General features: G+C 33.6%; 2 protein-coding genes across 2 annotated transcripts in view; both read left to right on the top strand.

The window, feature by feature from the left end:
* The window catches only part of LOC113396688 (neuroligin-1-like), a 677,577-nt gene that overhangs the window by 551,580 nt on the left and 98,446 nt on the right, over positions 1 to 27,551 (top strand). The gene's annotated exons all lie outside the window — the stretch shown is intronic.
* Wb (wing blister) overlaps positions 1,344 to 27,551 on the top strand; it is a 171,647-nt gene continuing 145,439 nt past the window's right edge. Inside the window, exons 1-2 of the mRNA XM_064219912.1 lie at positions 1,344 to 1,393; positions 1,659 to 1,757. Of these exons, the coding sequence (XP_064075982.1) occupies positions 1,676 to 1,757 (82 nt within the window). The 5' untranslated portion in view covers positions 1,344 to 1,393; positions 1,659 to 1,675. The remainder of the gene's footprint in view (positions 1,394 to 1,658; positions 1,758 to 27,551) is intronic.

Here is a 27,551-nt window from a genome sequence, read left to right on the forward strand (position 1 = left end):
AATATTGATAATGTGTAATAATATATAAATAATTTTAATATGACTAGAATGCAGTTTGTATGTACTATATATGTAAGGAATGGGCAGGGCGTCGCACCGCGCCGATCGCCGGTCTGAAGTCTATCCGAACGTATCTATGTAATATTCTAATTTTAGCGAAGATTTTTTTAGGTGAATTTTTACTCGTTTAGTGGACGGCGCACCGTATCGTGGGTGTCCAGTTTTTGGTGTTACGATAAACGCAATGTAAATTTATCGATATGACATTAAACATTTTTGGCTTATTGTTCGTATGTTATTGAGTGTTATTTAGTGTCCCATCCCTATTCCTTGCCATCGAATTCTATCGAATTTAATGTAAATTTATAAGAGCTTTCTTAAGGGAATAAATTCATAACAAGTTTCCTTCACAAATTCTATTGGTATGTCTTTGTATTGCGATTGGAAGAAAGAGAAAGAATTATTTATTTTACTAAAATAAGAGACAGTTTAATTTGTTAATCAAAGATTCTAGTCTCACGGAAAACCTAGTTTAGAAAAAAATATATATTTATTGAATAACTCAAATTTACTAATACCAGGGTTAAACTGAACAATTAATGAAACTCGAATAATTAATTAAAAAGTTTGAATTTCATAACAAACCTGGCCAATACAAAAAGAAAATACCTAATTCATCGTATTTGCTCTTTAAAGTTGTAAGGAGCGAACTAAATATGAAAATGATGCTAAGCTTTCTATCTCTATTAATATCATAAATGCTAAAGTAAATTAGTCTATCTGTCTGTTTACGATTTCAAGAACCGAACCTAACCTAACCGAAGCGAACGGAACTGAACCGAATTTGATGAAAAGTAGAAGCTAGCATGAACCTTAAGTTTGGACTAGTGGCTACCTCTTTATACCTGACACCTGATCAACCCCACAACGCGAGTGAAGCCGCAGGCGACACATAGTTGAATTGAATTAAATAAAAGATAGAGAATTTAATATACTTACATATTATATCAACAAAAAATATTATCTAAGCAACGTGTTACAACGCCATCTAGTAAATAATGTTGAAACTGCTAAGTGCTTTCAATGGGTCGTACGACAGCATCAACAGTTCCGAGCTTTTAAAGCTTCGAAAGATATAAATGCTTTAACTATATTATGCTACCATATATTTAAAAGACGCAATGATTAGAGCAAATAAAAATAAAAATATTTATAAGTAAATGTTAAATATTTGAAAACCTAAATTGTTTCTGTAAATAAAATATAGAAAGAGAGCTTTAAGGTGAATGCATGACGTTGACAACGCCGGTAAGCCTGATCTGCTTCGCTTTTTGTTCAGTAGGACCCTGTCAGTTGGGCAGAGAAGGTTGGGTGCTGTGTCGCTACGTAACAGGTATATTTTTGACGCGATCTTTTACGCGGGTGGAACATTTCGTATATATTTGAGAATAGAACCTTAGACTGTTCTATATAATCAAACTCTATAAACAATAATAGTAACTAAATGTAGTTAATTTAGTAATTATTTCATATTTAGAAGTTTGTACGAAATAAAAAGGGCGCCATTTAAAGGAGTTCAAATGTGGTGTCACGTTTGTTAAGAATAATTTCTGTTTTGTTTAAAAATAATTCGAACATTAAATTTTTATGGTGCAAAGTGGTGTGATGGTGTAAAATGTGGTGGCGGGTGGTGGTGTTGGCGCTGCTCGTGGCAGCGGTCGCTGGTAAAGGGAAGAAGCACCGTCATCAAAAACCAGGTAAAGTTAATTGGAATGTATATTTCAATAAATCATAATGAATTTAATTGTTAATAATTTTTGATGAACATGAACGTAATTTTTTAGAATAATATTTATTTTAGACTAAACTTCGTCAACAGTAATGAACGTTTATGAAAAGTTTCCGAACGCCTTAGGGGGATGTTATTGTATTGTTTTAAATTAAAAAAAAATACTATTATAACATCAAGATTAGTCTTATTGCTAATATGAATAACATCGTGTTATTTACGTAGTATATTAAGCATTCGCTTAGTTTGTTATGCATAACATATATGTTTTTGAATACATATATTAATAATAATCAGACTTTCTTATAGCGTTATGATCAAATTAATAATAGTAATCATTATTATGAAAATTAAATTAATGAATTGGTTGTTTTTCTTTTTTTGAGCATTGGTGAACATTGTCTTTTATCTAATATATACCCTATAGTTCCTTGTAAATATAGAATACGTGACGAAAATAAATAGATCATGGTTGTAACTTATATTCTTACTTCTCGGAACATGTAAACGAGTTACACGACACCTTCTAAATTGTTTGGGTTACATGTGTAAATGGTGGAGCCGATCAGGAAATAATGTATTATATATTCTAGAAGAATAGAATTGAATGTCGACGTTAATTATATGCTATAGAAATAAACAGTTTGAAATATATACTAAGTTTCTTGCCGGTTCTTCTCGGTAGAATCTACATTTCGAACCGGTGGTAGCTTCACTTAATGTAGTTTTGTAAAATGACTATTCAAAAGTGCTTGTAAAAGCCTACTCGAATAAAGTATATTTGGATTTTGATTTTTAACTTTGATTTTGCTCGGTGTAGGTTTTTTGCAATAATGTCTTAGTGGGTTGACGTTGGTAGGTACTAGTGGAGTTATTTGGTCATGCGAAAGATCACATTCTGCTAAACAATCAGTAACTTTCCCGCCAAAAAGTAATACTATGAACTACTGCTGTTATAAATTTGTGACCGTATTGAAACGTCCATACCTTTATGACATAAAAATACTTATAGATTTATAAAGTGCTTAGATTACAAGTTGATGGAAGCGGTCGAAACCAAAGCTTATCCTCAAATATTAGATATTGGCCCAGCATTGGTACACTTATTATTTAGCTAAGTGTCCTCTATAGTAGGCAGCCCGACTATTATTGCAAAAATCAAACAAAGCTTAAACAAAAAATAGTATAAAAAAACTAGATTTTCATGGAACTATTAAATGTCACAGTTTTCATACTTACAATCTGATTTCGGATTCACGACTGCACCAGAACACATTTCCTGATCGGTAATGGGATCTCGTATCAATTACGGTCCATTGTTAAATAACTGGTAAATAGAATTAAAAGAGATCGTATTTTTAAGAAGAACAATTGTAAATAGAACTCGGTCCATTAGCTGTTAACGACAAAGCTGGGACTGTTGAAATATCTACGAGTAATGGTATAATCAAAAATGCATCAGTAAAACTATTTTATGCATCAAAGAAATATAAGTGGTCTTCTAAACTAGCCTCCATAGCTCAAGTCTTGAAAGCCACAAGTTTAATTCAGGACACTTGGATTATAGTCGTATCCACACCTAAGACAAGCTTTAAGCTAGACTGAGGCACGAAAACGCGTACTGTTAATAATTAGTTTAATTCACTTGAATTTGATATCACAATTATTTTTCTCGAGTAGGGTTTTTTAAAGCATTTCAAAGCCCTTTAAATATTGCTACTATCGAGTAAGTCAGTGGTTACTCTTACCATCATTACAATATGTATGAGCCCAACTTCATGGTAAAACTTGCAGCCCGTTCGAGTACGTATCGCTGGTATACGAAATACATTCTTCAGTACAACAGCAATACTTAGTATTTTTGGGTTCCGGATTGAAAAGTAAGTAAGACGGTGTAGATACAGACACAAGACGTAGCAGCTTAACTCCCAAGATTGGTGGCGCATCAGCGATGTATGGAATGGTTAAAATTTGTAACAGCACTAATATCTATAGGCGGTAGTGACCACTTACCATAAAGTGGCCGAACTAAGTGATTATATTATTAAATAAATAAAGAAACTTGCTTAACAAATTCAGTTATTTCTAATCGCTATACAAAACTCTTTACGAAGCTAAATGTATGCTAAGATCTTACGAACGTTTAAGATTAAGCACATTACATTAACGTCCGCTCTTATCTCAGAGAGTTTTAACTTTAAGATGTAAAGATAAATATATAATTATAAATAAATATAAATTCATCCGTATAACTCATTAAAATAATGATGAAAGTCTAATGACAAAGTATATCATTTTGATGTACGATAATGATCCGATGACATTTATTTTTAGTATGATCGTATCATAATTATTATTATTCCTTTTCAAAACATTTAAAGACGCTTTAAACGCGTGCATCTTAACCGATGATTTCGGGTTCAAACCCAGGTAAGGACCACTGAATTTTCATGTGCTTAATTTGTGTTTATAATTCATCTCGTGCTCGGCGGTGAAGGAAAACATCGGGAGGAAACCTGAATGTGTCTAATTTCAACGAAATTCTGCCACATGTGTTTTCTGCCAATCAGCTGGAGCAGCGTGGTGGAATATGCTCCAAACCTTCTCCTCAAAGGGAGAGGAGGCCTTTAGCCCAACAGTGGGAAATTTACAGGCTGTTAATGCTAAAAAATGCTAAAAAAAATTGATTTTAACCGTATTGTTATTAGGTGAAACGTATACTTTTCGGACTAGTCCACAAATTAAAGGTTACTCAATGTGCTACAGAAACAGGTATGCTCGGAGTATTTAAAGGCTAAATTCTAAAATGAAGTTGTCTGTAATAGAGCCGAAGTTACATAGCTCTAAAGATTAGCAGATTGAAGTGGTAGCGGGCTGGTCACGTGTGTTGAAAGATTGATGGCCGTTGGAGCATACGAGTCGCCCCCATCCAGGTGGACCGATGATCTGAATACCCGACTGGATGCGAAAGGCGGAAAACCGTTAGCACTTTGGGATAAGTCAATATCCAATGTAATTAGCCAATTATAGCCGATGCTGAAAAATTAATAAAATATCCCGCTGAATTTCTTTCGGCAGTTCTTCTCAGGTCCGATGTGTGAATTTCCGAACCGGTGGTAGATTTTTGACTATCAATAAGCAAGTGTGACACTTCTATATTGAAAAAATATTTTTGACTTTGACTAATGATCGTGATGATCATGATGTTTCGTGAAATACCTAAATTATGTTAGTGCGGTTACTTCTTCCTGTGTAGCTGCTGTGTTAATTATAAAAAATCCGGTATCGTTAACTTGACCTTGAGTCAAGTGTGAGCGATGAAATGTAATACTTAATTCAACGCGATGGTTTGAAGCTTAGGGCAATTGCATAACACATCAAATTTAAAATATATAATATCAAGTTAAGTGGTATGATTTTATCAAATGTAGTATTATTAGTACTTAAACATAAATAATTATAATAAATAAATATTGGACAAAATCACATCCATTACTCTGATCCCAATGTAAGTAGCTAAAGCACTCGTGTTATAGAAAATCAGAAGTAACGACGGTACCACATACACCCAGACCCAAGACGACATAGGAAACTAATGAACTTTTTTCTACATCGACTCTGCCGGGAATCGAACCCTTCGGAGTGGCGTACCCATGAAAACCGGTGTACACACTACTCAACCACGGAGGTTGGCTCGCTGCTGGCATTGTTAGTCCTTTCCTCTTGAAGTTATCTTCTTCTTCTATGTTTGATTAAATGCGCGTTGGTAACACACGTTGCAGAACATCGTCCCAGTTTCCTTAACATGAAATACCTACTTGAAACAAATAATAATTTTATAAATAAAATTAAATACCGCTTTGTTGACAAATGAATGTCACTTTAAATTCCTGAATCGCATATTCTTTGATTAAGCTTCTTCTTTTGACTTTGGGGTGATTAGGGTAGCCAAACGTTCTTTTTTTCCCTAAGACATTTCTTATGCGAAAACATACATTGCTAAGGAGTACTGATTTATTTTATTCTTATTGTAATACAAAAATATAAATAGTATATAAATTATTGTAATAAAAATACATAAAAACAACCAAACGAAAGGTCCACTAGAAAGTAAACTCCGTACGAAAAACACTTATTTAAGAAGACATTATTCATATGTAATTATAATAATTACTCATTCTTCGGCTTAAACCAATTAATAATAATAATTGTGAAAATAAAAGTTGTCTTTTATGACTCTCTTAAACTTAGTTACAATTTCAGGATGTTTAAAAAAAGTTAAGGTTGCCGAACTAAGCCCAGTAGTAGAATATCATTTTTTAAATGTTATTATTATCCGAGGTATTTTTTTATATTTGTAAAACGCTAATTTAAAAATAAAACATTTTATTACACTGTCCAGTTTTCCTGGTTATCAAATTTTCGATATGGTCACCCTAGGATATTTTGAGTTGAAACCAGTTTCGGCAGGTGCAATACTGTTAAGAAATAAATCGGACCTTGTCCATGCGAGGGAGGATGCTGCATCAACGTGATTGCTAAAATTCTCAAGAGAGTTCGTTGTTATAATGCGGTGAATATCCCAGTGCTAAGGGCATTTTTCCTCTTGAAGGGTCCTATTATTTATAATCCTTTATGTTTCAGGCATTAATATAAATACCGTTTAGGGTAAAAGTCTTGAACGTCATCAAGAACCATAAATATAACTTTAAAAAAATGTACGTGACATTACTTAGCGGTAAGGCTTTGTGCAAGCCCGTCTGGGTAGGTACCACCCACTCATCGGATATTCTACCGCCAAATAGCAGTACCCAGTGTTGTTGGATTCCGGGTTGAAGTTTGAGCGAGCTTTAACAACAGATACAAAGAACATAACATCCCCAGGTTGGTGGCGCATTGGTGATGTAAGGAATATTTAAAATGTAGATACAATTTTAGTTAATGTGTTGTTTTGAAAGATGTATCCAATACAATAAATAATAAAAGTTGAAATATAATTTTTGTATTTAACTATATAATTATTTCTCTTTATATAACATAAATAGTAAATGGCCCAATCGTTCGTTTATATTTTAGAAGGAATAAATTATTCATATAAGTCTAATCTGAATGGAGATCCGTAGTTATTAAAGATTTTTTTTTGGTTGTATCCTACTACTATAAAATATTTATTGTGTACTATGTAGGTACGTATATTGCTAAACAATAACCAATAAAATTATAACGCTTTCTGTAAATAAGTCACGAGTAATATTATTAAGAAATTATAAAAGTATAGTTGTCGCCCGCGGCTTCGGTCTCGTTTGAGAGGTTGGTCGGCAAGTGTTAAGAATAACAAAGTCGTATGACCTAGCTTGGAGTTTAAGACAGCTGTATATAAAAATATATATATTATGATTAAATGATTTTATTGCATTTTTTCCTAATTTTAATACAGTATATTAAATAGTGACAGATTTTTGGAATACCGCTAAATATCAAGAATCAAATTATTTCAACGCTACACTCTGATATAAAATGGCCAAAGTTGTTAGTTATCATTTGTCATCTGTGCCTTTGTTTAGTTGTATAGAGCTGAAGTTGTTTCTTCTTATCATTTTAATGTTATGGTAAAAAAGAATACTATAAACATTAGCAGAAGAAGAACACAATACAATTTCGTAAACTGAATGCGTTATAGCTTGCTAAAATAGATTCAATTGACAAATAAGGTTTTCCATTTGGCAACGGAACTCTGAAAAGCACAACAAATTACTCTCCCCCCACACCCATACTTACGTTAACAATTTACAATTGATCCTCGGCCATCAATTCTCCTCCATTTAACGTGTTCATGTAAAATTGCTACCTTTATATGTTCAACTAAGGCTATATTTATATGTGTGGTAATCAAGCCCTTGGGCATGACAAACATACGGTTAGCCGAACAGCCAATCAGCTTGGATAACAGAATCTAATTGACATCCGTGACAAACAAATGATGCCTCACTCTATTTATCGGTTTAGAATACTGTTTGAGTTTTTTTTATTTCAAGTCCTGAATGAAATTCTGTATAACCTCACATCTTACTCATGAAATGTTGACAACCGATTAACGGTGATACGGCGTTTTGATTCATGTATGAGTTTCGCGTATTATAATTATACTTAATATCACTTATCAAATTCTGAGATTTCACGTTCGTGTTCTGCGGTGAGTTTCGCGTTTATTCTTATAGAATAGTTCCACAACCATACAGGAACCACAACCATAGCAGGAAAAATCCAAATAAACAACATTTGATAGTAAATTGACGTGATTAGTGGTTGAGAGCATAATTAATCTATGATATTCACTATGTATCTGCGAAAAAATTACGTTTTGAACGAAGTCAAAAGTTATTAGCAAATCGCATGAAATACGTACATCTAAGCTCTGTTTATATTTTTTCCTACTTCCATTGGAATAGGCTCTAGGTAGTTTGTAAGTGCTGCGTTTCTACTTTATGCCTCGTTGATGTATAAGATACTCAGAAACAAGACTCATAAGTTAAGTTTGATCTCGTGGCCTATAAGGCTGAAGATCCGGAAATCTTGGGTAAATTTTCGGAAAATAAAAGTTATTGTATTCTTTTGTCAATAAATCCTCAGTAGCGGTCTTGAGTTATGATTACGAGTATATAATAAGGGTTTAGACTTTACTCGAAAAGTACGTAAGGTCTTAAGTTTTAGAGTCTAACTCTACTGATGACGTGTCACTTTATCATAATAAAATGAAAACGTCAATCATCTAGTAAATACGAATCAAATCATTAAAATCAATATTTATTGCCTGAATTAAGAAAAAAATATAACTATAATATATAAAAGAATAAATTTTACTTGTTTGTAGGGCTTTGTGCAAGCCCGTCCGGGTAGGTACCACCCACTCATCAGATATTCTACCGCCAAGAAGCAGCACTCAGTATTGTTGTGTTCCGGTTTGAAGGTTGAGTGAGCCAGTGTAACTACAGGCACAAGGGATATAATATCATAGTTCCCAAGGTTGGTGGCGCATTGGTGATGTAAGGAATACTTCTTACAGCGCTATTGTCTATGGGCGGTGGTGACCACTTACCATCAGGTAGCCCATTTGTTCGTCCGCCTATCGATACCATAAAAAAAAGAAATAAGCTAACGAAACCTAAAAAAACATTTCGACTAAACATGTACGAAAATCAATTAAGAATTTCAATTCGTTGAGGTGTCCCCTATTCAACAAATGCAATCGGTGAAGGCTATACAAACAAAGCTGAAATGATAACCTTTCTTTCATAAAGTCGGTACACAGCATATTAAATAAGTACTCCTAGACTCTTCTAGGAGTAGATGATGTTAGAATTGGAGGAAAAATTACGACTCAAACGTATGTTTACTGCTTTTGCTGATCATTATTTGTGCGTTATGCGCGGGCTCGTTGTGACTACGCATATTTATAGCACGTGCGGGAGATAGCTCGGCCATGAGTGATAGTTATAATGTCCTGTTGTGATCACATTTTCATATTTAGACGGTATTGTACTGTAAATGTCGTTCAGACTGATATATTTTTATTTATAGGATGAAATCAGTCAAGTGCAGTTAAAATCTTTATTCAGTATAAAAGCGTCGCGATTTCAATTAAGTATTTTTAATTCGCACGCACACTGGTAGTCTCGGTAGGGTTCCGTACCGGTATCTATAAAATGGCAAAAAAAAACACGTTTGTTGTATGGAACCCCTTGAATATTTATTTTATTCTGTTTTGTAGTAATTGTTGTTACAGCGGCAACAGAAATACATTATCTGAAAAAAAATCAACTGTCTAACTATGAGATATAGCCTGGTGACAGACGGACGGACAGCGGGGTCTTAGTAATATGGTCTCGTTTTACGCTTTGTTTACGTTATCCTAATAAGAACTAAATATTAAAATCACGAATACTATCGTCACGCGTTTTTAACGTCTTCATGATATATTAACGAGTAACAAATTAATGTTTTATTTAAAAGGAGACATAAGGAAACGACTATTTCAGGAAACAAAACACCAGTTTACTCTCATCAAAATATGTCTCAACGCTTGTGTGTATATTATGCGGAAGCCAACCGTTAAATTGTATTTAAACTTGGACAGCTATTAACTTAAATCTTAGTTTAACACTTAAGTAATCGTTCAGGCAAGCCAAAGTGTTAAAATAACTAACATCCGAAGTCACGGCTAGCCTTACGTATAGTCGTATATTTCGATACTAATATTACAAAGACGAATTATTTGTTTGTTTGTATATCGATCATTTCTGAAATTACTAAACCGATTTTAATATATATTTTCAACAATAATAAGCAAAGTTATGTAGATGTAACGAAGGATTATTGGTTAATAATAAGATTGCAGTGGAATATAATTGTATTTATGAAGCGAGGTCACCACGCGAGCGACGCCACGGGCACAACTAGTAGTTAATATTTTTGTTGATAATTTTCGTTAGTCACTCATGTAAAAAAAACTATAGCATTGTTTGCGTTGAAGAGTATTAAAATTTGACGGCAAGTTAGAAGTGTGAAGGGCCCTTACACAGGTAAGGGTTTCTCGGAAGCCATTGTTTCACGCGATTAGCCACGCCAACCCTGTGAGGTTGCAGGTTCGACATTAATTGTAGAATAATAGACTCGTCTCAACCTTTTACCTGTTGTGTATAAATAGTACTTGAAAGTTTTCGTGAAACAATTGCTATTATTTTATTTTAAACATGGAACAATAGAACTGTTATCCGAGCCTATTTTTTAAGCAACAGTATTGCCATACTTCTATTTTATATAGCAATTATGTTTATTCATATTTAACAGCGAATACTTTGACAGCCACTGGGTCAAGATTGGCCCTCGTCTTTTAAGCGAAAACAATTAACGCTGCAAATAAGCTTGCCAATGAAGATATATCCGGGTAATGATTAATCCTTCTAAGCCAATACCCGGACTAGCTACGGCCTGTCAGAAGGAGGGTAGTGAGATTGTTCACACTAGTCCAGATTCTGGAAATAGGCAGTGTTCACACTCCTGCGCCTCGAGAAGCACGTTAATCCGTTGATATAGTCTGAACTCTATCCAGTAGATAGATTTTGTTATTAATACAAGTTTCGAGTAAACAAGTTCTAATATTTCGTAGCTGTTTAATTTATATTAGCATAATACTATCAGTAATAAATACACTATCTATTTATAGTTCGATTGACTAAGCTTGAGGCTAGCTCCAATAAATGTCATATAACTGTCCGATTGTATTTGACACTGACGACTATGATAACGATCAAAATTGTAAGCTGCGAACTCACGCTGTATACGGACTTGTTAAACATTTATGATGTTTATATTGTTCAAATATATGTCATGTGTAATGTCTACTAATTATAACATTCATTTAAAATAGGATATTACAGTTGTGAACATTTCTCAAGTGACAAATGAAGCGAGTTCCTCGAGACGCAAACTCGCATTTCGTGTTCAAATCGATTGCCTTTTATCAGCTTCATTTTAAGTTAAATGTAAAGTTTTTTTTTTGTAATTGAAAACAAACTGTTACTATGAATTAACGAATATTTTAATACGGATATAAATTAATTTTGACTTAAAAGGTTATGCTAGTATTTCGTTGAAATTCATTGATTTTTTTTTTATATTTTGTTTTGTTTTCAATAAATATTCTATTATATTTATAGCAATAAATATTTTGCTAACCGACTAAATTAATATAAAGCTTAACTTCGACTATAAATCGAAATATTTACATACATACAGACGTAGTAAATAATGTTCAACGAAATTATGCAAAGCTTAACTTGAATAATTTATCATAAATAATAGTATCGCACTGATTGCACTGATATGGAACAAATCGACTCCGAACATTCTGATTGTAATCTATAATTAATTTATATACAATCTCCGGTCGTAAGATCCTTATAACGAACTATTTCACTGATCGATGACTTATATCTGTTGCTATGCTGGTTTTGATAATCTTATGTAAACAATACCTCTACAAAAACTATTTTTTTAATTTTAAGTTACCTTCACATACTTTCGTGGTCACTGCAGTTGGTAAGATGGAAATTGTTTGTTATTATTCTAAGTTTTTTCAAAAAAATCAAAATCAAAATATACTTTATTCAAGTAGGCTTTTACAAGCACTTTTGTATCGTCATTTAACAAACTATTTAAAGTAAATCTACCACCGGTTCGGAATGTAGATTCTACCGTAAAGAACCTGCAAGAAACTCAATAGTTACTCTTTTTCCACATCTAAAAAACAGTTATTTTAGTTAAATACAATTATATATGTATGTTATGTCACCTGCCTGGAAGTCAACAAGCATTAACTCCACGCTTTTTTATCATCAATATAATCTTGTATCGAATAATATGCCTTCTTTACCTTCTTTTTGACGGTTCTACTTGGTAGAACCTACTATCCGAACCGGTGCATGTGGTGGCTTTATATTTAATTCGATGATATAACATGGCACAAAAGTGCTTTTACGAGCCTAGTTCATCAGAGTATATTTTGATTTGATTTCTTGATTTTATCATAATTTTATTATAATCTTATATTATAATATTAACTTACTTTATAGTTTTTTAATAGATATATCAGAGTAATAAAGTGAGAAAAATAATAACAATAACGTCAGTTTAATTTATAGGAGCTTTAACTATAGGTTAGAACTTCACTTTAAGCGTTCTAAGCAACAAAAAAATATCGTTTACAATTGATCAGTTTGAGTGATAAAACAAGATATTTGATATGTGATATTTAAAATGTATTTCGCAACCGTACTTTCCGTACTGGTAGAGTGCTTGGTTCGATACTGAATGCTTTAAATATATCGTATAAAACCCAATTTTGGTCCTTGTGAATTTAGGACGGAACATTTTTTTTTGTATTCGGTTCTATATTAAACTGTAAACCTGTTTCGTTTGCATTTTTATAGCATAGCTTAGTAACGCCTCCACTGTATTTTGTTAACATACGTACATTTTTGTCATTGTTTTTTTTTTTAACCAAATCGATATACCTACTGTTAAAGACTAGTGCTATACTGGTATTTTATTATAAGGTTGTCCAAAAATATTGTTACATTTCCAGTTTCTTGGTTTCTAATATCCTGATATTAGAAACCGAGGTACTAATCAGACACGCACGTCGTGTCTCCTGCCGCGATGATACAAATTTACTTTTGCTCTTAGCAGTTTACGAACTTGGTTACGTTGTAAGTGTGGTCTTCTACCTTTTCTCATTAAGTCTGTCGTATTATTTTTCTTCAGCTATTAATTGTTAAGTAATTGTTGTCGAGATTCCACCTAACAACAGTTCTATCAACGATCCAGGTTAGTCAGGCTTACGTTGAGGTAGAATTTCCCTATACTTTGATCAATGAACCGCTAAAATTAGGGGAAGGATAAATAGTACTAGACGTACGCGGGAAAGGGGGGCGTTGTCGCCGACTACGGATTTAGACTAGCCGAGCGCAAAATACATAACGTCGTATGTATATTTTAAGTTCAACGAAAAATGACCCTAATCACGTAAACGACAACGTCGAAAATATATTGTCCTCAAATTTGTGGTTTGGTTGTAGTATTGGTAATATTTGTTGAGTCACCGGTCACTTACCCTCGCGAAGTTAGAAAATAAATTTTGAAATGAAATTATTGTTTGCATAGCATGCGGAACAATGCGGTCTTTAGTGCAATTATTTTTAGAGGAATAGTTTATAACGCGTCCTGTCGCTTTAAAGGTATAAATAGAAATTTTACTTTTACATAATATATTTTTTTTTAGTTGAATACAAACAGATCCACGTTTTTTCTCATAATCTATGTACTTGGTAATGTTACACGTTTTTGTCACAACTACATTTTAAGTCGATTTTATCTTGATTTTTTTTTAAATATAACCGATTTTAATTGCTTAAAATGTATGGACGAAAAATATTTTGTGAAAATGGTAAATGTTAAGTCAGTTGAGTGAGAGCTAAGGCATGACTGCACTAATGATTAAAATTACAATTAACATATATTAATTAGGTAACGTAACAGATAATTGTTGCAGGAGAGCTGGTTACATTGCTTTTATTGCCAATTTTTAGGTCCATAGACAATGACTGCTGGTATACCTCAGCATGATTTGTATAATCTATATACAGCATTAACAGCCTGTAAATTTCCCACTGCTGGGCTAAGGCCTGCTCTCCCTCTGAGGAGAAGGCTTGGAGCATATTCCACCACGCTGCTCCAATGCGGGTTGGTGGATACACTTGTGGCAGAATTTCGTTGAAATTAGACAATGCAGGTTTCCTCACGATGTTTTCCTACACCATCGAGCACGAGATGAATTATAAATAAATAAAATAAATAAATAAATAAATATTGGACAACATAATATTGGACAAATACATTACTCTGATCCCAATGTAAGTAGCTAAAGCACTTGTGCTATGGAAAATCAGACGCAACGACGGTACCACCAACACCCAGACCCAAGTCAACATAGAAATTAATGAACTTTTTCTACATCGACTCGGCCGGGAATCGAACCCGGGACCTCGGGAGTGGCGTACCTATGAAAACTGATGTACACACTACTCGATCATGGAGGTCATCAAAATAAACACAAATCGTCGTCAATTATAAACACAAATTAAGCACATAAAATTCAGTGGTGCTTGCCTGGGTTTGAACCCATTTGGATCATTGGTTAAGATGCACGCGTTATAACCACTGGGCCATCTCGGCTGGAAAATCAATATGATTCACCATATTAATGGTATATTTTTGATATTAACCAAAAAAAGTTTTACGTTCTAGAGATTAGTTTTTTAGATAGACCTGGGTCTATTGGATATAACAACTCAAGCTTCAATAACTGCCAATTTTTGTTTTTATAATACACATTGGAACACATTGCGAAGAAATCTAAGATACATTTCACAACCCCATGTCGAAATAGCGCGTTGACAAAAGTTCCAAACCTTCATCACGAGAGAAAAGTAGTCAGCCCCCCAGCGGAACGAATATAAGTCATTACATCGTTTTGATTTTATACCAAACTCGATACATTTACCAAATTTTTTATGGTTACTTGATCTATTATAAAAGTCCCATGAACTGGGTTGTATTTAATATAAAATCACTTAAACTTTGACTCACGAAATACATGGGCAACGACAGCACATTTGTCAGAATATGATAAGTAGCTTAACAGATAGGAAATATATGAACGTACTAACGCGTGCTGGCGCTGGCAAACGGACGAACCGAGTTGCTCAAGGAGGCGCCTGTGGCCCGTGCGTTACCTACCCTCAACGAGATAGCCGACAGGATGAATTTATTTTGTCGCAGCCTGAGTGAGCTCACAAAGATATCCATCTGGACTCTATCCTATATCACGTAGTAACTTATTTGAAATATTATTATTAAACGTGTTATATTATCGAATTAAAACAACCACGTCCTGTAATTATATCTGTATTATTTTGATATATAAATAAATAAATATACATTGAACACTAACATCATAAATATAAAATAATTCTTCTGAAAGATTTAAGGTCTGATGTATTTCTTCCTTAACCAATGGTAGATTTAAGATTATTAAGTTAGTTTTATACACAATAAATTTATGTATATTGAATAAAGATTTTACTCAAACGACTTTCAATTTATTTAAATATAAATCTAAATAGGATTCTTTGAAAGATGGAGTGGTTTAGATTGTTCGTCAAATTATCATCATTATGGTTCCGTGGGTAAATTTCCGGTTCTCGATTTCGTCTAGTATGTATATAAAACTTTTGGGATCGGTAAGGTTGTCTGTTGATCAAATTGAATGGAAATTATTTTTGCTAAATTATTTATTTGTCGTTTTTAGTTAAAAAGTTGATACCGAAAATATTTATTTTACGCGTATCTTGTAAATAAATTTCATCACTTATTTTTAGAATTTTAGCGTCTTTGTCTAATGGCTAATTTATAATGCTGTAATCTTCAATCTATATAATAATATATTAATTTTGGAATCATTTAAAGCTTCACACTTTCAATTTATTCATTGATAAATCCATTGTCCCCTGTTGTTTATATAAACGTATAATATATAATAATTTACCTTATAAATATAAGCAACGTCACAGGCTTTAGCTTAGTGAGATTTCGTTGTCAATTTCCATTGTATTTATTTATTTCCGTTAGATGGGCAACTTAAGGTTTGAGTAATCCGTTCTGGGCGTCAGTTATTGTTCCAATTTCTTTGTTATTTTAAAAAAAAGTTTTAAAGGACAGCAGGAAATGAATTAATATTATTATTTAAACGATATTGATCAAAATCAATCTAGGTCATTCTCTGTCAAACTTTATTCTAAGCAGATATTCACGACGTCGGCTATGGTAAAAATACATGAACTGAAATTATATCAATAATAGTATTATTTGCGTGTTAGTGGGGCTTCGTGCAAGCCTGTCTCAGTAGGTACCTTTCAATCATCATACATATATGATACCAAACAGCAATGCTTAGTATTGCTGTGTTACAGCTGAGGGCGAGTGAGACGCGCACAGGGGACTTAAGTTTCAGTTCAGGTTGGTGGCGCATTCGTCTATGGGCCACACATGTTGTGTTGCGTCAAAAGACCCATTTGCCAGTCTGCAACAAGTCAAACATTAGTCAAACATAAAAATTATAACATAACTAAATACAATAATAGGTTTGGTTCTATTCACTCACGAACTGTCTTCCACCTTAAAGTACTGTAGGAGTGCATTAGCATGTGTGAGTGATTCTCGTGTTTACGAGATGTCTTAGTGTGCGTGGTGCGATTAAGTTTGACAGATAACAAAAATATACTAATTGGATTATATTTGTTAAAAACTAATTTAACATTGCCGGTGGACCTTCATGAGTGAATAGACCCTGAAATTGTAACCAATAATGATACTTTTCGACGACGTATCCATGCCTTGTTAACGATGAAGTAATATTACATATAAATAACGTCTAATAGTCCTCGACGTACGGCTCGTTAGGTTCACTTTGTAGTTGAATTTGCATATATCTGAGTCAGATGGTAATTCCTTCGTGACCGCCTTACCGGTTATAGCGGGATGCCTCGGTTAAATTTTGTAAATATCTTGTTATTTTAGAAGCTGTTGATAATGTCAACGAAATTGTTAACTTTGACGGTATCTTATGTATAATGAAGGCACATGAATAATTAATCCTATATTAATTTATATTAATATTAATCAGTGTAATCACAGGCACAAGGGACATAACATCTTAGTTCCCAAGGTTGGTGGCGCATAGGTGATGTAAGCAATGGTTAATATTTCTTACAGCGCCTTTGTCTATGGGCGGTGGTGACCACTTACCATCAGGTGGCCCATATGCTCGTCCGCCAAACAACGCCATAAAAAGAAAAAAATCCTTTCAATCGAATATTTAGAAGATAAAAATAATTATATAACTGATTTGTCGTGATGAACGTAAGCCATTACTCAAGGCATTCGTAGAGAATTTTGTCCTGTTAAAGTAGTTTTTAGTTCAAATTATGATATTTTAAACTACTCGTTATTTAATGCTGGATTATGACTTGTGTTGTGTCGTGTCATGAAATGTCAGTGTGGTTTTCTGTCAGGCTATTCGCAGTAACCTATAGTCATTCTGATTCATATAAAAATCAAACTCACCGAAAAAATTAACGTGACATTTTTAAATGAGATATGCGACTTTGATTATGATGATTTTAAGTCTATCGCGTATCAACCGTATCACCGTAAATGGGTTGCCAACATTTTATGAGTGAGGTACCGAGATAATTCTCACAGAATCGTACTGCAGGCATTATAAAATGATCACCTTGCTTCAAAAAGCACGTTGATACTAATTAGTCTCCGGTCGTGTCCTAATGCCGTCCGATCAAACTACGATGGAAAGAGAATGGTGACTACGTTATTTGTGCACACTTGTACGTAATTATATATTCTGAAATATTCAGTTAGACGAAAACAAAATTAATATTGTTAACATATTTTTATGTAAATTCAACTAATTACCTACTATCTTCAAAATAATCAATGAAAATTAGTATTATTGGCAAAAAGATTTAATGTCAGATTGGCTTTTTTATGAAAAACCGTATATTGTTTGTAATTTAGGACTTTTAACAAAAGACATATAATATTTTGTAGATGTGTTTGATGTGATACGAAAGTGTACCCACAGATTGTGAGATAGTAAGAGAAAAGATTTTGTCAAATCAAAAGTTATTTTCAAAATATATAATTATCTTTTGTGACGCGTGAAATTTGAAACATTTACTAAATAATTAAAAATCGCAAGTACTCCTTGAATCTATCTTATAGGTCACTTATACATAATTTTTAAATAAATTAATCATTTCACGGTGGCAGAGATCCGTGCGAACCCGTCTGGGTGGTACCACCCACTGCAGATGCCGTAAAGCAATAACACTTTGTCTTGTTGTAATTCAATGAACGGTGATCCAACATAATTACAGGACAGGACCGAGCTAATAACTTAGGTCCTTTGGTGTCGCTCATTGATAACATGTACCGACCATGACACTCATTCGATATCAATAACTTATCAATGACAGGGTCAATGAACTTACATGCATCAGTTTAATTGTAACCATGAAATATTTCGCATAAGGAACTGCCCACTCTAAGTTCAAAAGATTGATGAATATAATTATATCAACAATCTAGTTTTGATAATACGCATACATGACACTCATAAAGTATAAAAAATGATCATTTTACACGAATCGGAAACTATTCAGGTGATAAGAATATCATAACGTAACGTTCATTCTATAAAAGATTATTTGACAGTTACTCAATGTTGACCTAACCAAACTAATTCAATGATTTGATCAGTTGTATGTCAAATGACATCTAACTACAGGCACAAGGAATACAGCGTCATAGTTGGTGGCGCATTGGCAACGATAATTGGCGCGTCTACGTCTATGGCCACTGGTGACCTTTTACTATGGCGGCCCATTTGCCAAAATATCTATGACATCAAAAAAAAAATTATATGATATGAAAAAAATATGTTATGATTATATATTTATCAAATGAATTGTTTGTAAAGTATAAGTCATGATCAGGCGTGATCTTGTAATGTCTTAAAAAAAAAGGCCTGGAGTTTATGCTTGTTGTATTCAAGGCAGGAGACATAACATACATATATAATTGCATTTAACTAACATGACTGTATTTTTAGATGTTGAGAAAGAGTAACTATTGAGCTTCTTGCAGGTTCTATACGGTAGATTCCGAACTGGTGGTAGTTTTACTTTAAATAGTTTGTTAAATGACGATTCAAAAGTGTTTGTAAAAGCCTACTTGAATAAAGTATATTTTGATTTTGTCTATATACGCTGTTATATATGTCAAGAGACGCTGCTAAGATTCATAGATATTATAGACCTCTAATTTAGATCATACTGACTTAAACAATAGATACTTGGATAAGTAACCCTGCCTCTAGCTAATTCCGTCCCACGCGAGCGGTAAGCGGCGTGTTTACGTTACAATTCATCTCACTTATTTCCATTGTCTTGCTATTTATAACGCACTTGTTTCGGACCGGGGCTCTGATTCACTGTCACTATGCGCCCACGCACAGTGACTAAGTGGTAAAAGTGTTGATTGACTTATAATATACCTAATACAAATATTTTGGTTTAATCATGACGTTGATTGAAGTACTTCCCTAATCAATTAACATTACTATGATTTCACGGTGTGATTCATGAACTAAGTGACTTAATATTTAACTATTAGTATGTATGATCTTGAGGGTAGCGAGCGAAAGCGATCCTGTGATGCGCGCCGAAGTCGGAGTGGGTAACGCTGGTTTTTTAATTGATATATAGATGTTTTTAACTTTGCCGTTTCATAAATACAAATCTTTTGAAAAATATACATTGGTAAAGAAGGCATATTATTCGATACAAGATTTTATAGATGATAAAAAAGCGTGGAGTTAATGCTTGTTGACTTCCAGGCAGGATATATAACATTCATATATAATTGTATTTAACTAACATGACTGTATTTTTAGATGTTGAATAGAGTAATTACTGAGTTTCTTGCCGTTCTTTTCGAGAATCTACATTCCGAACCGGACGATTCAAAAGTGCTTGTAAAAGCCTACTTGAATAAAGTATATTTTGACTTGATTTGATGTACTGTTGCGCGCTAGGCGTCCTGGACATCGGTGAGTCTCACTTTATGTGGGGGAAATACGTAAGGCGTTTTACCAGCGAGAAAAAAAGGGTCTTAATATGAGCATTTTTGTTTCATGATTTCAGAATTAAATTAAGCGTAAAACCACCGGAATAGTAATTGATCGTAATCCCTCATACATATACGATATTTTGCCTATCGAGAATCATAACGCTTTACATTGAAATGACGTGATATCATTGGTCGAGAGCTTGAATAGTCTATGATATTCATTATGGTTCCGGGAAAAAAATTGTGTTAAGTGGAATGATGACGTATTATGAATAAAACTATATTAATTAAGAACTGTTAGTAGTGCGATATAGCTGAAGTATTAGGGAAACGCAAGGAAAACATAAACCCAAGGTTTGCTTATTTTTATTCCTTCTAAGATTGAAGTAGGCTATATTTATGTCAAATAAATACAATTAAACCATATCAACAATCTATACAAAGTTTCGCTTCTTTATAATTTAAAGAAAAAAAATAGAGAATAATTATTTGTTTTCCAATTTGTTTTTATTGTTATTAGTGTTCCGTTGTCTATAAGGTATATGTACTTACCATGTGGACCGAGCGTTTATAAATACTGACGATTGCTTTTAATTCGCTGTTTCTTATTAAAAATCATCGCCTTGAACTCCTCGCACACCATAATATGTCTCTTGTAATTTACGTGCCGTAACCTCATTATGTTCGTCCCAACAACATCGGCCTTCCCGCAATGTCGCATGGTTCCGAGTATTACGCAGCGACGCCACACATCCCAAACGCGTCGAGAATAAAAAGTTCCGATTGAAGCGGGAACCGGTCTCGGCCCAATTATCCCGGTTCCCCTTTAGCTAATTGGATGACGAGCACCACCACTGTTCCGACGATCTCTGCTTTACACGGAGCCTTATTACATATAACGATCGATGGTGATTTCATTGTGTGTACAACTTGGCCTCTTGCGATCTCACACGGAGATCGTTAGAGATCAACTTTATTAAGTACTGCTGGCTTGACTTCGCACAGTTAATCACTCAGATTTCTCTTCTTAAAGTTGAAATTTACAAGAATCCTTTCTAAGCGGATTTACGTTATAAATAAATATAAATTTATGTTCTAAATTTCTGTCTTTTTAAAATGAGTAGTTTTAGCTGTGCGTTGAGAAGTCAGACAAACGATTTTATAACGAAAGAATATATATTCGTTTTTGTAGATTTTTCTAATGTTGAATCGTTTCGTAATGTTGTATCGACGTTTATTAGATCTCTCGATTTTGGATACTCAGTTAAATGCCTTGACTCGAGACGAAGCGAATTTTTATCATTAACTTTCGTTACGCAGTATATCAAATACTTGCATCAATTCTTCGTTTATAAAAACACAAACATTAATATGTTATTGTTAAAATTGACATTAGTTTGAAATTTCGTTATTAAGACGTACGTTACGTAGTAATTCTTAAATCTCGATCGACAAGGTGAGTCTAGCTTGATCCAACATGATTGGTTGTTCTTAAGCACTTTCTAACAAGTCACGTTCTCGTGACAGATTCGGCTAACTCGGATAATCTTAAAGAGTTCACATGGTCTCTAGCTTCGGGTGTCGAACGCTCTGGTTACTTATGGCATACCAGAGCTCAACTTTGACAGCCAAGGGATGAGCTGTAAGCGTGTTATATTGTCTATAATTCGATAATGATTTTTAACCACAGAATAGTATTTACATTTTATTTTATTGTGCACCAGACGAAAATAGTACAGAGATATGCTTTGAAAATGTGACATAACGGACAGACAGAGTTACCTTCGCATTTATTATATTAGTATAAATAAGCCTTTTATACTTAGTACAGCATTAAAATTTTATCTTATGCTCTGATTGTAACAGTGACTTAAACAAAATCAAAATCTTCTTTAAGTAGGCTTTTACAAGCACTTTTGAATCGTCAGGTTCGGAATGTAGATTCTAGCGAGAAGAACCAACAAGTAACTCAGTAATTACTCTTTTTCAACATTTAAAAATACAGTAATGTTAGTTAAATACAATAATATATGTATGTAATATATCCTGCCTGGAAGTCAACAAGCATTAACTCCACGCTTTTTTATCATCTGTATAATCTTATATTGAATTCTCATATACTTAAATACCTATTTCGTTCGTACCTCATAATAATTATTTTTAATTTTTTACTAATAGCAATATTCTTGCATACATTTGTAATAAATGTTTGATTGTCGCCCTCCGTGGTCGAGCAGTATGTACACCGGATTTCATGGGTACGCCACTCCGAGGTCCCGAGTTCGATTCCCGGCCGAGTCGATATAGAAAAAGTTCATTAGTTTTCTATGTTGTCTTGGGTCTGGGTGTTTGTGGTACCGTCGTTACTTCTGATTTTCCATAACACAAGTGCTTTAGCTACTTACATTGGGATCAGAGTAATGTATGCGATGTTGTCCAATATTTATTTATTATTTATTTATTTATGTTTAAAATGCACTTATAATTAGATATAGTTCTCGCAAATGATTACTTAAATCGTTTCTGAATTTGTATTTTACGTGACGGTTGACGTTTTGCGTTTTGTAACGCACTTTGTACTTACATGATTACAGGAAACATTATCATTTATGGTGCTAGCGAAAAGTTGCAGCATAATATTACTTCACACATTTACGTAACGTATTATTTTACGTTATCCCATAATTATGAGCGGCATTTACTGGTACTGACTCGTAGTAGACTATCAATTACTTGTTTTTCTTATGTGAATAATGACTATATTTGTTATGAAGATACGAGGGGCGTGTCTATCGTTACGTTTGGCATTTGATGTAAACTCAAACAAAATGTAAACCATCATTTGTTATACAATTATTGGAACGATACACATGTATCAGAATTTCGTTGAAATTAGACACATGCAGGTTTCCTCACGATGTGTACTTTCGCCGCACGAATTGTAAAAAAAAAATTAAGCACATGAAAATTCAGTGGTGCTTGCCTGGGTTTGAACCCGAAATCATCGGTTAAGATGCACGCGTTCTAACCACTGGGCCATCTCGGCTCGACACACATGAAAATAAGGATGAATCCATTCCATATTTAAATAGTGCGTTAAAACGCTATCCGACTGTTACTTGTATTTCCCAAAGTCCGGCTAGTATTTGTTTTGTAAACAGCGCCCTAAATGCCCTTCGTGACGGCATCGCCATCGCCTCACTTGTGTAATTATACCGATGCGTGTGGCATTTCTTTAAACATACCACTATCATCCCGACGTGCTCCGATTTTGTCAGAACACGTAAGATATCAACCAATATATATACAGTGAATTTATTGAAGTGTTTACATTGATATATTTTGTTAATATTTCTTAACTTATCTTATTTACTCGTTAAATATTTATTTCTTCAGTTGGTATTTTAGTATTGATAGATAGAGACCAGTGGTTGGATTACGTGAAGCATAATCAAAGATTGCGGGTTCAAATACAGGCGACAGTGAGTTTTCACGCGATTAATTCGTGTTCATCTCGTTTCAAGTGGTGAAATAAACATCCTAAGAACATCCTACATTTGTCTGATTTTGCAGAATGTAACATTTATTTTATTAGATATAATAGTATCGTAAGTCTAAAAAGTACCATATGTCCTTTCTTGAGATTCAAGCTCGCTCTATAACAATTTCATCAAATTCGGTTCAGTGACTCACAGATAGACAGACATATAGAGATACTTTCGTTTACTAATACTAATATTAGAATTCAACTTCGTATCTTGCTCGTGAAATGTTGATAGTCGACTTCATTACACGATCTGCGGTGAGTTTCGAGTGTCGAATTTCTTTTTACCGATTACCGATTTTCTTATTTTTCTTTGATAGATTGAGATAAGTTATATGCAAATTCTTAGATATCATCTTAAAATTTTATAAAAAATTACGATTATTTAAAAAAAACAATGTTATATGTAGTAGGACTTCCAGCACTGATACACTCGTCAGTCACTCCCGACATACCGCTAACGTTAGTTAAAGATTCATGGCTAACATTCAATTGTAATTAACGTTTATTTCAAACAAATTTTATTTTAATATATATTTTTATTAGGCGGCGTAATCATCATCACATCACCATCATAGATATGATAGTTAAATGAACTATATTTACATGATAAAATAAACCTACCTATTTAAATATTACGTTACGAACACTACTCATTACAGCAGCCACACACGTTCTTAAGTTTGTATCATTAATCATTTATATTGCCTCAATGAAGATGTCTCGGAGATTTTGTTGCCAGTTATACAATCGGAAGTCATATCATTCACATAATCATCAACACATTTAAAACTTTTTAGTTTAACGACAACGTGACAATGCTATAAATATTTATGCTCTTAAATATTTGATACATTCAAATGTGAACTTTAATACAATGCTATAACGGCTATATTTGTTTGTCGAGTTAATGATATTAAGCGTACGTTTCCATTAATGAAACTTGGGCGGAAATTATATACGAGACTCAGTTGAAATATTTTTTATGACAAAGGCGATATTCTTACGAAAATTTTATTTCTCATTTTAATGTGATTCTTTGTTGTTTGATGTTTACATTAAATTAAATGATTATAAATAAAATACAATACTACCGTCTTGTTTATTTATTATTTAACTAAGCCCCCGCCTCCCCCCCGTCACGACTTACACAAATACGGATTGCACACAGGTACAATAATGATCTATATACAATTTTAAGATTGCAGAGAAAACATAAAATGTGTAATTATTTTATTTCTTCGGCAAGGAAAGTTGCAATTCTCAGTTTTTCTCCACTATAATATGCATGTATGCTTGAATCACGCTGTATATTCATAAAAAAATCAAAGAAAAAAAAAAGAAAGTTTTATACTATGTAGAGATACCTCCGAGAACAGAGTTGACCAGTGGATATAAATACGTGAATCTTAAACGAAGATAAGTAGTTTCATATCAGAAATGATGGAATTTTAATTTTTAATTTGTGTCTTTAATTCGTGTGCAGTCAGCGACCATGTCACCTCAATTGTTTCAAAAGTATATCAGTTAAATAATGCCAAAGACTGGTGTTAAAGACCAAATTCGGTGTCAACATGCTATGGCTATGATCGTGTTTTTGAGATATAGGAATCATTTTAAGTTCACCTTATTTTCTATAAAAAATGTTTGATTGTTTTATTTTATATTATAGGGGGTGCTTTACGTACCCTGAGTCCTTGGTAATCATTCTGAGATCCTAACAATGGGTATGTCTAATTTCATGATGATCAGTTGAGAAGTTAACCCGTGAAAGCGTAACATAAAACATTAAATAAACAAATTAACTTTCGCATTTATAATAATAGATAGTCAGTACATTAAATGTCCGTTGTTACTTGTATGTTACTATTTAATAAAACCGGCCAAGTGCGAGTCGGACTCGCGCACGAAAGGTTCCGTACCATTGAATAGGTAAACAACAGTAGGTACACACATTTATTGATATCGAGCAAAAATAGGCTAAAAATGGCGTTTTTTGTATGGGAGCCCCCTTAAATATTTATTTTATTTTAATTTCATTATTAAAATAAAAATACAGAGGAGTATTTTTTGAATATTTCAAATGCCTAGGTATCGCGGTTCTTGATATACAGCCTGGTCACAGACAGACGGACGGACAGACAGCGAAGTCTTTGTAATAGGGTCCCATTTTTACCCTTTGTTTACGGAACCCTAAAAATCGTTTCACTTATGGATTATATATTATATAGTTGATGGTTTATGAGGGCTTGAGTTTAATTAAGGGTTCAGACGGGGCTATCATTAGCTCGGCTGTCGTCAGTGGTCGTTAACGGCGTCGTAAAGAAAGCAAGTTTGGTAGCTGTTGCCATTCAGAGGTAGCCTCGGCTAATTGGGACGTGACAAGACCGAGAAACCAATAAAATGTTATGTTACTGGAAATTATTGTGTCTTAGTGTTTAAATGGTTTCATTATAGTCAGGTTTCGCTGCCCATATATAAAACCCGTTGAGCCTGCATGTATTTACTGCTTTAAATTGCTAGGCATACAAACTTACGCAGCGTATTTATGGCAATTTTAATAATTAAACATAATCAGTTATTGTGACATAATTAGTACATGGCTTACCGATCTGTACTGTTTATCGAAAGGTACCACATGCTACCTTTAATAGATATTACAATATCTCTAAAATTTGTTTTAATACATACTAATATTATAAATTCGAGATCCTAATCCTTCCTTAAAGGCCGGCAACGCATCTGTAAGCCCCCCGATGTTGCAGATGTCCATGGTCGGTGGTAGTCACATTCCATCAGGTGAGCCTCCTGCTCGTTTGCCAATTATAACATAAAAAAAAATGCGGAGTAACTCTATCTGTCTTGGTCTTTCACGACAAAACCAATGAACCGAATTAGATGATATTGTTATGAGGCAAGCTTGAACTCCAAGGATGGACATAGGGTACTTTTTTACGCTTCACACTAGACGACCAACCCCTGAAACGCGAGCGAAGCTTCGAGCTACAATAAGGTTAGAATATTTAAACGGCATTTTCAGTGCAAAAACGCTTAGAGTTAGTATGATTTTTTCTTTGACATATACACCTAAAATCTCGGTTGAGTGATGTACATATAATTGTATATTTATTTGTATGACTGTTATTGAGCCTGTCTAAAGCTATTTTTATTATTTGTCTAAAGCTTACACGGAAGAACTTAAGAGCAAAGCTTATTAGCCATAAACATAAAGCTTGATAACTGTCAGTCAGAGCTTTAACAATGCAATTTATTATGCACATGGCTACGTTACTTACACAACGTCTGTGAACGTTCGGTCTGTCAGTTCTCATAGTAAAAACACACGCCTTGAATTACTAATATATATTTATTAATACATAACTTGGTAGGACTTTGTTCAAGCCCGTCTGGGTATCACTCATCATATATTCGACCGTCAATCAGCAATGTTTTTTATTGCTGAGTTCTGTTTTGAAGGATGAACGAGCCAGTGTAACTACAAGGGACATAATAACTCAGTTCCCAATGTTGGTGGCGATTCTACCGAGAAGAACCGGCAAGAAACTCAGTAGTTACTCTTTTTCAACATCTAAAAATACAGTTATGTTAGTTAAATACAATTATATATGTATGTTATGTCTCCCGACTGGAGTCTACAAGCATTAACTCCACGCTTTTTTATCATCTATATAATCTTGTATCGAATAATATGCCTTATTTACCAATGTATTTTTAACAAATGATTTGAATTTATGAAACGGCAAAGTTAAAAATGTCTGCGGACTATCCTGATGCTTCTATTTCAAATCTTTTTACAATCGGCTTCCTGATGAGGCGACTGACTGACTGAAGAATATACTTCCGTATTCATAACTTAAATCTTGAATATTACGA

This window comes from Vanessa tameamea, chromosome 4 (assembly GCF_037043105.1).
Source record: "Vanessa tameamea isolate UH-Manoa-2023 chromosome 4, ilVanTame1 primary haplotype, whole genome shotgun sequence".
Lineage (NCBI taxonomy): Eukaryota > Metazoa > Arthropoda > Insecta > Lepidoptera > Nymphalidae > Vanessa > Vanessa tameamea.